This window comes from Neovison vison, chromosome 10 (genome assembly GCF_020171115.1).
Source record: "Neovison vison isolate M4711 chromosome 10, ASM_NN_V1, whole genome shotgun sequence".
Classification (NCBI taxonomy): domain Eukaryota; kingdom Metazoa; phylum Chordata; class Mammalia; order Carnivora; family Mustelidae; genus Neogale; species Neogale vison.
In genome coordinates, this window is record NC_058100.1 from 51,017,501 (window position 1) to 51,030,430 (window position 12,930).

At 46.0% G+C, this 12,930-nt stretch overlaps 1 protein-coding gene across 1 annotated transcript in view; it reads left to right on the forward strand.

The window, feature by feature from the left end:
* The window catches only part of C10H1orf21 (chromosome 10 C1orf21 homolog), a 224,695-nt gene that overhangs the window by 76,357 nt on the left and 135,408 nt on the right, over positions 1–12,930 (forward strand). The window contains exon 2 of the mRNA XM_044267282.1: positions 3,121–3,338. Coding sequence (XP_044123217.1) covers positions 3,245–3,338 — 94 coding nt within the window. The 5' untranslated portion in view covers positions 3,121–3,244. The remainder of the gene's footprint in view (positions 1–3,120; positions 3,339–12,930) is intronic.

Genomic DNA, 12,930 nt, shown 5'->3' on the forward strand with positions numbered 1-12,930 from the left:
ATTAAAATATATTTCTGATGACGTAAAGCTTGAAAACACCACTCATTAAATTACTGCTGTAAAATACAGAGGGTGTGTGTTTCGAAAACAGAATTGCGACCTAGTTAGGATTCAGAGAGAACTCATACTGACCATGCGTGCCTTTTAAAAAATATAATTAAATGGAAGCTTCCTGAGTCATCACTTGAATGGATGTAAATCATGTCTAATCTGCTTATTAACATGCCCCTCACCTCCATGCCTGAATAGCAGGGAAGTCCTTCCAAAAGGTATTCTTACACGTTTTATGTTAGTTAGCCTGCTGCAGTCTGATTCTCGTGTGATTTCACCTTTTTAAATTCAAGTAAGACTTTTTGATACAAACACAACTCTTAAAACACAGAAGAAACCCCACATAATGCTTTTCAGGGGGTAGCAAAGGATAATTCACATCTTAGATCCTTACATGAACTTCTTGGGTAGCCTATGAGGTGGTAAACAGAAATTTGGAATGAGGACAAGGAAAGCGAGGGGGACGCCCAGAGAGGACAGTTGTCAGGTCCCCTTGGGTCACCCCTGTCCTTCAGGGACTCTGTTAGGGTCTCCCATTCTCCTTCCTGTTCTTACTTTGTTTTGAAGAGGTGGCAACGGGAAGGTTTCCCTCCTCTCTTCAGCTTGTTCTCCTGTGGACTCGTGAGCTTGTTTGCCCACAGTCCTTTTTGGAAACTGAGGAACTTGTGCTGGACCTACACACCTGTTCCCTTAGGTGGTGATGCTGGAGGAAGACCGAGGGAGGTCAGCCCCCGAGAAAGTGCTGGCTTGGGGAGCACGGTGGCCGCGGCCACAAGCCCCAGCAGCTTCTTGGTGGGAGAGGAATTTCCCCCTTCTTCAGCCTTCGGAACGGAATTCCCTCTCTCATTCTTCTTGTCTCATATGTCAGTGATGTTTGTTCAAAATCTGTGATAGGTCGACGAATGGATTTCTGCACTGCTAGTTTAATATCTCTCCAAGTGTGCCCAGCTTCGCACCGGAGAGACGTTCTTATCTTGAAGTTGGATAAGGCCCTTCACAAAGCATCAGCCACGCAGGCAGGAAGCCACCCCCTTCCCTGACCCACTCCTACCTCTTCCCACCCAGCAAGGGTGAGTCTGGACTCGGGGGCGCACACTCCCACGCCCACCCTTCCACATTCTAGTGTCTTCACTTAGGCACTTCTATAGGTCTAGATGATGCTACTGCCCTTTGAGCCTTACTGGACTGCTAAGTCTCTACAAAATACTACTTCCTCTTTTAGCTCCTGTCTTTGCCCAGTCATAATTTCTTCTCTCTCTCTCTCTCTCTCTTTTTTTTTTTTTAATTCTTCATTGCCATATTCCTGTGAAACCTCTATCATGGCTCTCCTTCACAACATTGTGTAGATTTTTAAAAAATGTCTCCCGCATGCACATTGCCCCCATCGGGCCCCTGAGCTGTACAGACTGGTATGAATAGACCATCAGATCAAAATACTCTAGCTTTAAAGACATTACTGCTAAATGTGGGGTGTGTGTGTGTGTGTGTGTGTGTGTGCGCGCGCACTCCAGCTAGCTTAACAAATATGAAAATGTGTTAATAAGAGGTTACCCAATTGCGTTGAAAAACTATAAACATCAACTGTCTGGGGAATAAAAAAAAAAAATCTTCCTTTTTTGTAAAACTTGATCAACCAACCCTAATCCTATCCTTCCAGTCATGAACCAATGCTAGAAGATAGTATGAAAAACTACAGAAAGACAGGACTAGTGTTATACCCACAGAGTCCATACGGCAATTTGCGTTTGCTTGGCTTCATTGAAGATCATTACCTTTGTATCTAAGTTTGTTTTTGAGATTGACTTGGAATTACCTTTCAGTATCCGATGAATTTGAAAAATTCCCTTAGCTGAGATTTTATGGCTTAAGTGATTAGATTTCTCTGTCCATTGGTGCCCTAGGATACCGGTGCCCTAGGCAGGAGGCCTGCAGCTGCGTTTCAGTTTCTAGAGCCCTGTTCCTGAGGCTGAGCAAACCATCAGTTGTTCATAAAGGGGAGAGGTCTGTAGGGGACGCAGGCGCCCATCCATGTCGGGTGCGTGGCCTGATGCTTCTTTCGCTCTGCTTAGGTGTAAAGTGGTGGGGACCCAAGCTACAGTGGGAAGGATGGAGGTGAAGGAATGGGTGGATATTCAAGCAGACGTCTGTGCGACTGGCCTAAGTTGTCTACAAGATTGGAATGGCTGGAAAAGAATGAAAGAATAAAATAATACAGAGCAAACCCTGCGAATCTGAGCAGTGACCTTGGGTGGAGTGGGGAAAGTATATCTACTTACATAAACTAGAAGACTACCTCCTTGGTGATTTATCCATAAATTCTTTCAGTCTTTGTTAGTGGCCCAGTAGAGGGACCGAGCCTCCAGTAAGAGGTGGGCAATTGCCTTTTCTTTTTCGATCTTCCCACATCTTCTCAATCCTTAAAGCATTCAGCCAGCTACTCGGAGAATGGACAAAAGCAAGTTTGAATCCTTGCCTCCATCGCCTTCCTTCATCTTCCAAAACACTGTCACCTCAGGTAAAATAAAATACGGAGTTCCTTCCAGAACCCACTAGAAACATATAAATTAGCCCATATTTCAGCCCGTGGAGGAAGGCTGCTTTGTCCTGGAAAAAAATTGAGGATCTGGAAAGAGCCGGCTTGCAAGGAAGGAGGGGGAAGGTGGAGAATTTTTCCCACCAGTTTCCTGAGCTGGGTGGAACTCATGAATGTACTTTTCCTTACTCTGAAGGTTTTTAAGATTCCAGAACATTAGCAAACATACATGCACTTTATGTGTAATAAGGAGTAATGCCCCAATATTTATTTCAATAAACAAATACATATATTTTTGTTATCTCCTCAAGGAGTTCAGCCATGTGTTATGCAGGGGCCATGCCTTCTGGTCTTGCTTTCTGAGTGACTTTCAGACGAAAGGGGGCCATGTTGCCTTTCCTCCTCAGCACCAGTTACCCCCTCCCCATGCGCCGGGGTCAGGCAGGACTCCTTGTGCATTGCCGATCACACAGCGGGGGACACTGAGACACGGACTTTTGCTACCCTCATTCTGATCCAGCTTTCTGCTCTTGCAGGTGCGCACATCCTGACCGACTCAGCAGGAAGGTGGATTTTCTTTGTGTTTAAAGGAAAAAAATGTCCCCGTGTCTGTAGAGATGATTTGCAGTTCAGCCCGGCTGAAGCTGACCGAATGAGACTATGGGCTGTGCCTCTGCCAAGCATGTTGCCACTGTTCAAAATGAAGAGGAAGCCCAGAAAGGGAAGAACTACCAGAACGGAGATGTGTTTGGCGGTGAGTGCCGTTGAACTTGACCCTTGACCTGCTGACCCTGGCCTTCACTTTTTCCAGAGCCAGAGTGAATACTTGTAGTGTTTGGGGGTGGGGGGTGGTGCTGGTAAAGGGCTGATGAGATGTGGCTAGAAATCAGGGCAGATCTTTTACGTGGGGCAGTTTCTGTAGTCATTGATACATAGAGGATTCTGAGGAGCGTTATGGAGGTTTTATACGGAAACTAACACTGAAGTCAAGCTTTAAGTAACTGGATGGGTACATAGGACAGCAGCAACAGGGGGTCCTGGTAGAGGAGCGCTGTACGACCGAAAACACAGTCGTCCAAAAGTGCAGTGAGTGAGGATTTGTAAACGAGAGAGTGAGGTGTTTCTTAGGGCTCCTAGTTACCTTTTATGGGACTTTTCATGTGCATTTTTTTCAGATTAAAAAATACAAATACAATGAATTTAAGAATTGTCTTTTAACTGTTCTGTGATGAATCAAAGTGACTAGAATATCTCGTGCATCGCTTCTCGGCCTTTTGGCTAAGATCAAGTTAGAATATGTCGTGCAAAGGTCACAACCTGCCAACCCATGGCCACATCTGGGTTGCAAATATATTTTCTTTGGCTCCCAAAGAATTACAAAATAAAAAGCAAGGCAGCGTATAAAACTCAGGATGCTTCACGTAAAACCCCCAAATTTCTTCAGGAAACCTGGTGACACCGAGTCTGTCTTCCCTGAGGCCACAGTCAGTGGGTTGAGATAACAATGGTCCCCTCGGTGGAGGAACTGCTGAGCCCGCCCTGAAGAGCACACCAAGCCCCGTTCACTCCTGAACATCAAAGGCCTGGCCACTTTCAGGCTTCTCAGCGTGCCTGGCGATGAGTTTGTTCCTTAGAAGATCCGCAATTGCTCTGGAGCCACATGGCTGTGGGTTAGCACAAAATTCCAGTTAGGAAGGCAGACACAGGAGTTTGGCTGAGTTACTTTGACATAACCCACGACTGGACCCATGCACGGTACTCCTGTGTTCAGCCACTGGCAAGTCACTCTACGGCATTTTGGTCCCTCCTGATGGTTGTGCCGGTCCCCGGTGAAGAACTGGGTACCGTGGGAAGGCAGCTGCTCTGCTAAAAGTAGGCTAGTGTATATGGGAGGAGGACTTTGTGTTGTGTCGTTTCAAGGAAATGTATGTGTTGCCTGGAACAAATTTGCTTCTGGTGGCGACTGCCTAGAAAATTCAGAACAGTGGGGAAGAGTAGCGTGGGAGCATTTAACTAAAACTTGACTCAGATCACCGAGACCAGTTCCTGGGAAAACAGTTAATTGGACGAGCATCATTCCGTCTCTCAAATACTTATCTATTAAGAGAACATAATCTAGTATCAAGCATTCGTTCGAATTAGCTTCTACGTGATATTCTGTGTCATTATCATTTTTGTAACAAGAGCTACCATTAATGGAGCTGCCACCATATGTCGAACATGCCGAAGCATCTATACACTCATTTTCATGGTGGATTTTTCACAACAATCCTGTGAAAGATGTGTCATCCCAGTTTTACATATTTGGAAGCTGAAGCACAGAGAGACTAACTGGTCCCAAATTGCCCAGCTACGAAGCCACAGACTCAGGTCGCTCTGACTCCAGGGTCCATGTTGCTTTTCTCAGTGTTGATGCCCGGCACCCTGCTGCCTCCCATCGGTCACTCATTCTTCAGTGCAAAAGAGTATTGACTGGCCTGTATAGGATAGGCCGAGACCTTTTGCTAAATGCCATGGGGGGGGTGCAGAAGTAAATGATACGTAAACCTCCCTTTCTAGGACTTCCTAAGAGGATGAGGAAATGTTATGAGGCAAAATAAGCCATGTACCAGGAGAGGAAAAGACATACATCATGGTAAGAGTCAAGGGGATGGAGAGATTGCCTTAAAAGACGGGATCAGAGTAGATTTCTAGAGGTGACCTCTAAACCTGGCCTTAAAGGACTAGAAGAATCTAAACTTGTTAGATGAAGGGTGCAGGAAGGAACTGGGTGAAGAAAGGCTAGAGGTGATGTGAGACTTACTTGAGAATTATAAATAATCCAGTTGGAATGGAATATAAAATTTTTTTTTTTTAATTTGACAGACAGAGATCACAAGCAGGCAGAGAGGCAGGCAGAGAGAGAGAGAGGAGGAAGCAGGCTCCCCGCTGAGCAGAGACCCCGATGCGGGGCTCGAACCCAGGACCCTGGGATCATGACCTGAGCCGAAGGCAGAGGCTTTAACCCACTGAGCCACCCAGGCGCCCCTGGAATATAAAATTTAAGTGGGAGAGAATTGGCTAGAAAACTAAGGGTTAAATTATAGAGAATTTTGAATACCATTTTACAGTCTTTAGAAAGATAGACTGTAAGAGCAAACACCAGTGATAGTCAGTATATTGCCCTTATATTCTGCCTCGCGCTGAGACCACCTAACCGTCCAGTTGGTCGTCGGTTTCAGCTTTAATAGGCGAGGAGACTTTCTGTTATTCTAAAGTACGATGTGTATTTGGCAAATGTTGGCGTCTAATAAAGGACTTTTCCATTAGTCTCCTATCACTGGGTATCAGACAACCTTAAGATCTCAGCGGCGTTCAACAATGAGCCTGTCTTTCTTGATCACGAGTTGGTGAGTCAGCTCTAGTGGCTCTGCTCCATGTCTCTCTCGTCTTCCTCCTGGGACCAGTGAGCTGCGGGAGGGGAGGGGGGCATGCTCTTCTTTTGCAGAAGGGTGAAAGTGCAAGCAGTACACAAGATGCCTCTTAACCTTGGGCTTACAGCTGGCCCAGTGTCACGTGCACCCACATTTTACTGGTCAACTCAAGTCACACAAATGCGCGCAAAGACAAGACGCAGAGAAACCCATCTGAACTCGATGCATTTGTGACGAGGGTGTGGATGCGGGGAAGGGTCGAGAACCGGGGCTGACAATTCACTGCGCCCCCAGCCTTCCCCAGTCATGGCTGTCCATGTGGCTCCGTTCAGTTCATGCAGTCTGAGCATTTTTTCAGCCTCCCAGTACTTACACGGACGTTTTGTTCACTTCAGCATGCATCATCTTGTTATTCTTTCTGACATAAACATGGGGGGGTTTGTGGCATGGTGTTAGAGACCGCAGAACAAGGAGGGAGGGAGCTTCTTGAACTGGGCAAGGGAGATGGTTTTGACAGTCCCACAGGGCTCTGGGGTTAAAATTGTCAGAGGGCAGACTGAACATCAGCGCCTTTATCCTAGTGTTACTAAATGCTAGAGTATGTATATGACCCGATAAGGTCCTGTCTGTGTTTCTCCACTTAAATTTTAATTTGCAAGCAGAGCAAGTATACAGAATCCTAGTATGATCACAGATGGTCCCAGGTGACTAGCAGATCTGGCTCACTTTAACTCACTTGATATCTTTGTCACCCATTGTTTTGTAACATGTTACCTCATGACAAAGAACTCCACACTTAGTAGCTTGAAACAAGCACCGGTTTATTATTTATCACAATTCTGTGGGTGCCTGGCTTCCTCTGCTGGTTTTGCCTCGGCTCAATCAGGTGGCAGCACTTAGCTGGGCGCTCAGTGAGGTTCACCTAACTAAGATGGCTTCAAGTCTCTCCAGCTAGAAAGTTAAACTTTGCATGAGGTGGCTGGTAGAGGAAGTGGAAGCGGTCAGGCCGATGAATACCTAGACTTGTAAGTCCAAGAATGTCACTTTTGCACCATTCTGTTGACTAAAGCAAGTTTCAAGCCCATCCCAGAGTCAGGAGATCTAGAGGTCTCCATCTGTTGAGTCTAAGGAATTGTTGGTGGCCATCTTTGGGTACTAGTTACCTCAGCCACTGAGGCAGTGAGAACCCCATGACTGGATTATATTCCAACCTGGACAGTTAGAGTCTGCTTTTTGAATCACTGCTCTGTTTTTTTGCTGAATAAAGTTGCCTCATTTCACTTTTTAGAAGCCGTTTTTTAAATGTTTTAAAAATGTTATTACTGCTTGTTCTTGAAGAGTTGACAAAGTCTGTGAAGGATGGCATATTTGGAGATGGCTCTGAAGTATGTGTCTCTGAGTGTGTGTACACACACACATTCGATCCTTTTCCTAAAGGTGTGAATTTAATTTCATAGCTTCTAAGGACATGCTGAGGAGCGTTGATAAACAGTGTGTTTTTACAAATGGTAATTTCCATTTTTATGAAGCAGTTTGGTCTCTGTGATGTTTTGGTTACCTAGAAGACTGACCACTCCAAATGTGTGTTACAGAGTATGTCTAGACTATTCCACCAAAGAGGATGAACTGACCAAAGAGCATCTTGACTCTTAGATTTCATAGAATTCAGGAGGTCACTAACAAGGAACTTTATCACTGATGTTTACCTATAGACTTTCCTTCCCTTTAAATACTGAAGCATAAGAAGTTTCAGATCTAAGGTTGTGCCTCACATCCATGTGGCCTGTTGAGAAGTACAATCCAGACCAGAAAGCCTCATCTCCAGATTGGAATTTTCCTTCCCAGATGTCAGGGCCAATGTGCCGAGGTCAGTCGGAGGACAGCTGAGCAGATTGCCAAAACCAGCTTGCCACAGAGGGGTGACCAACAGGGTCAAGTTATCATCAACTAGTTAAGCAAGTTCTAAAGGGAATCCAAGTGCTTACTGGATTCTTTTAACAGCCATTCTCTTAGACTATTAAAGTAGGTGCACGGAACAGGTTTAAGTCTTACTGGTGAAATTAACACCTCAAACCTGAGTTCATTATCTCTCCTGCCGCGCACCCCAAGAGGAGAAAGCTCTTTACTTATATTGACTTTACTGTTTTCCTGAAGGTCACCACCATTCTTCCAGGAATGTAGGCTTTAATTTGCCTTTTCCGGCTTCAGTGACTCTTGCCGCTCTCCCCAGAAGCTCTTCTCTTGCCGTTGCTACAGCCCGTCACCTGGAATAGCGCGGTATCTTCAAACTGAGCACCATGAGCCCCCTTGGTTGTTTGTTTTCTTCTGGGATTTTCACTGTCGTTCATTTTTAATTCTCAATTTTTTGCGCCATTGTTGGAGTCTGTCAGGTTTTTCTAAGTGCTCTTCTGCCCGTGTTCATTCTCCTGCTCCAGAACTTTCTGTGGCACCTGGTTCTTAGCCAGTAAAATCCTAAATCCTTAGTGAACATGCCTTGCAAGGGATGTTCACTAAGGATTAGCCACCTTGGCAGCCTTGTTTCACGCTCTGTCCTTCATGTTCCCTGTTCCTCAGCCAGACTGGACAGCTGAATGTGACCTCAGACACACCTGTCTCCCAGGCCTTCTGGTATGCCATGATCTCAGCTGGGCATGGGCCCTTTCTCCTGCCTTCGTCTTTTTAAATCCTGCTGTTCTTCCCAACTTCACCCAAACTTGCATGAAGCTTTTCTCATACCTTCAGAAAGTATCGTTTTCCTGCCATCCCAGGATACCTCTTTACATACTTAGGTATTTGGTTTATTTCTTGATACGTCTCATCTCATTATTTGTGTATATGTGACATCTCTCTTATGAGCCAGTTAGGCTCCTGAAGGCAGGGACTGTAGGTCTTGAGAAAAACCAGGGTTCCCAGAACTGTGGGAGCTGGAGACAGAGAGATTGTTTGGGGATCGGGGTAGGCCCTGGTGGGCCGGCTTCCCTGTGTGACTAGGTGGCCGAGTTTGGCTGAAGGGCCAAGAGAGTTTGAGGTTTATAAATGTTCCCTTAAGTGGAGGTGCTTAGATGATTACAGTAAATTCTTCTGAAATAGCAGTGTAAGACCAAATATAAAAGGCAAGCAGTAAAGCAAGATTTTGGCTACTTTGTCTCTGCTGGGTTCTGTATTACTGTGTAGCTTCAGTGCAATTCTGATGCTTAGCTGTGTAAATTGGGAGCATATACCAGGACTCTGTGTGTGTGTGTGTGTGTGTGTGTGTATGTGTCTGAGTGTGAGAGAGAGATGGTGTTATCCAATCTGTTACCCATCTCAAGTATTGTAGGGACCAACTTCGCAGGTTATGGGAAGATTATGTAAGAGAATGGATCACATTCATTCAGAAAGTCAAAGCAGTTGGAAGGCGAAGTAATAATTCCCTGTTTCTTTCTGCAGTAATTTCTGATTGCGTGAAGTGAAGGTTAATTAAAATTAATCTGTGTTTGTGTTTGTGAGACAGTAGCAGGATAATGTTACCTCTGTGCCATCCAGGCCAGTAGCCTCTGGCCACCTCTGATATGAAGCATGTGAAATATGCCTGTTCTTATTGAGATATGCTATGGGCATGAAATACACACAGGACTTTAAGGACTTTGTATAAAAGAGAGTATAAAATGGCTCATTAATGATTTTTTTAATTAATTACCTATCGAAGTGAATAATATTTTGGACGTATTGGGTTAAGTAAAATACATTGTTCAAATTAATTTCATCAGTTTCTTTTTGCTCATTGAATGTGGCTCCTAGAAATATTGAAAGTACATCCGGAACTCGCATTATTTTTCTACTGGATGGTGCTGGTTTAAGTTCCTGAAAGGAAGTGTTGGGTGTTTGGGGCTCCCTTTTCTTCCCAGTTTCAGCTTTGGAGTTTACTTACTTGGAATTCAAGAGAAAAGGAGTTAGTTAGGCTGAGACAGGTGGGGGCGTGGGGTGTTGGGGTCCACAGGACCATGGGAAAGGCAGAGACGGGGAGCAGCTTAGCAGAAGAGGAAGAGCACAGGGTCACATGCTCATCTCGGCTCTCATCAGTGGCAGTCTTCAGCTGCCCCTCATGTAACTTCTTCTGCTGGCCCAGGGAAGCTTGTGTTGACTTCTGAAATTGTTATTTTCCAAGGATCAGAGAGGAAATCTTTCTCTCTCACTGCTCACCCACCTTTTGTTTGGTTGTTGTTGTTGCTTTCATTGAGTTGGTAAAGAACCTTAGGGGCAGAACTGTTTGATGGATTTGTGATAGAGCCAGGTCATGGTCGTGAAAGCGGGGGGGAAAAAAATTAAGTCAAGAAAAGTGAGGAACCCGGCCCTGGGTTTAGTCTTTGAAGATTCCACAGTGTCTTTTTTTTTTTTTTTTTTTTTTAAGATTTTATTTATTTGACGGAGAGAGAGAGAGATCACAAGTAGGCAGAGAGGCAGCAGAGAGCGCTGAGCAGAAAGCCTGATGCGGGGCTCAATCCCAGGACCCTGATATCGTGACCTGAGCTGAAGGCAGAGGCTTAACCCACTGAGCCACCCAGGCACCATGGATTCCCCCGTGTCTTGAGCTGAGCCTCACAAAGCTCTTAGTGGCTTGAAGTGCACATGGAGCTCGTGCAATTACAGACGTCAGCCCACCTTGGCCAGGGCGTTACATCATACTCTTCCAGGGTAAACGTTCTTAGCCCAGTGCCTGGCTCAGGGAAGGGGCCCACAGGGCTCCTGGGCCACTCCGATAGCTGCCTGTTGCTTTGGCAGGAGACGGGTCCGTATCGTGAGCACACAACTGTGATTGTGAGTTCGCTCTCTAGTTGGGGGGGGTCTTCCAGCTTCCCCACTTCATCAGTGCCCGGGCGTTTTCATGTATGATACAGAGATAGTGACGGAATCCAGCCTTCGGAGTCCTGTGGAAGATCAGATGAATTAACAGTGGAGAGCACTGACAACGCAGCCTGTGCATAACTAGCCCCCAAGCAGTAAGGAAGGGTGTGAGTAGGTTTGCCCACCTCTTCACTCTTGCCCCTCACTCATCTCAAAATATACCATGCTAGAGTAGCCGTGATGGTAGAGTCAGTCTGAATTTCTCTTTGGAAGAGTTTCCCATTAACAGAAAGTCAAGAAAATCCTATACTTTTTTAAAAATGTAAATTCAGTTAGTTAACATACAGTGTATTATTAGCTTCAGAGGTAGTGTTCAGTGATTTAGCAGGTGTATGTAACACCCAGTGCTCATCACATCACTTGTCCTCCCCGAGGCCCATCACCCAGTTACCCGCCCCCCCCCACCAGCGGCCCTCAGCCCACCAGCGGCCCTCAGTTTGTTGCCTGTAGTTAAGAGTATCTGATGGTTTGTCTCCCTCTCTGATTTTCTTTTTTCTTTTCCCTCCCTTCTCCTATGCTCCTCTGTCTTTGTTCTTAAATTCCACATGAGTGAAATCATATCATTGTCTTTTTCTGATTGACTTACTTTGCTGAGCATAATACTTTCCATATTTAAGGAAAAAGAAAATTCTGGGCACCTGGGTGGCCCAGCTGGTTAAAGCATCTGACTCTTGATTTCAGCTCAGCTCATGATCTCAGGGTCATGAGATCGAGCCCTGCATCAGACTCTGCTCAGTGGGGAGTCTGCTGGAGATTCTCTCTCTCCCTCTTGCTCTCAAATAAATAAATAAATCTTAAAAAAAAAAAAAAAATTCCAAGTACTGTTTTTCCTTCCCTTGCCATTGTTGAATGTTATATGGAGAGATGAGTGGAAAAGTGGGACTATTTGTCACTGATGGGTTCAAGGCAGCCTGACTGCAGGATGAGGGAACCTCTGAGTTCACAGACACTGTTGGCAAGGACATCCGGGCAGGGCCCTTGGTGGTGTCCCTCCGGTTTTATGTCTAGAGGGTTTCTTCCGGTTGCTCTCTTGCTCCTCCAGGGGCCTGGTCTTGTCCATAGCTGCCTGGAGCCCTTTTGCAGTCAGAAAATAAGAAAGAACTTGGCCCCGGAGAAGGCAGTGGAGACCTCTCTGGTACCATCCAGTGAAAGGCCCAGAGGACTGGAGCTACAGGCTTGTTCTCTGTTGCGGGACGTTCTCAAAAAGTGACTCAGCAACACGAGAGAAGGTGGGAGGGTTTCGTTACCCACAGCATTTCTCCTCTGAGTTATTTTCTCCTGAGTGACTTCGCAGAATTCAGAAATTCAAAAACAATGGCTGCTTCCTGGAATCCTGGTTGATGTGGCAGAAAGGATGGGTTTTGCCGTAAGCACCTGTCTGGTCACCTACCTGGGTGTCCCCCCCCCCCCCCCCCCCCCCCCCCCGCCAGCAGCGCTCACCTGGCTGCACCTGTCAGACACTTAGCCCGCATTTTGGACCTGGCCCTCCCCTGCAGAGAGCAGCTCAGCACCTCCCTTTTGCGCTCAGAGCCGGAAATGTGATTGTTTCTTTTGCCCCTGAATTTTACGATATAAAAACAACTTAGACTCCTATTCTACAGTTTGTTATCCCCATTTTTTTTTTAAGATTTTATTTATTTATTTGACAGAGATCACAAGCAGGCAGAGAGGCAGGCAGAGAGAGAGGAGGAAGCAGGCTCCCTGCTGAGCAGAAAACCTGATGCGGGGCTCCATCCCATGACCCTGGGATCATGACCTGAGCCGAAGACAGAGGCTTTAACCCACTGAGCCACCCAGGCGCCCCCGTTATCCCCATTTCAGGAAAATGAAGCCGAGAGCCACGCCACTTTACTTACCTGAACAAGCAGGACACTGTCTGGAACTGAGGTTGCGACTTCAACCACGGGAGCTCCCCCTCTCGGGAAGAATATACCTGTCTTTGCTATTAAATTTAAACCAGCCTCCACTCAGGAGTCTTGGAGAAGTAATCGCGAACCAGCTGCTTGAGCTCAGCTCCAGCTTTTAACTGAGGATATCTGAAGGCTCTAT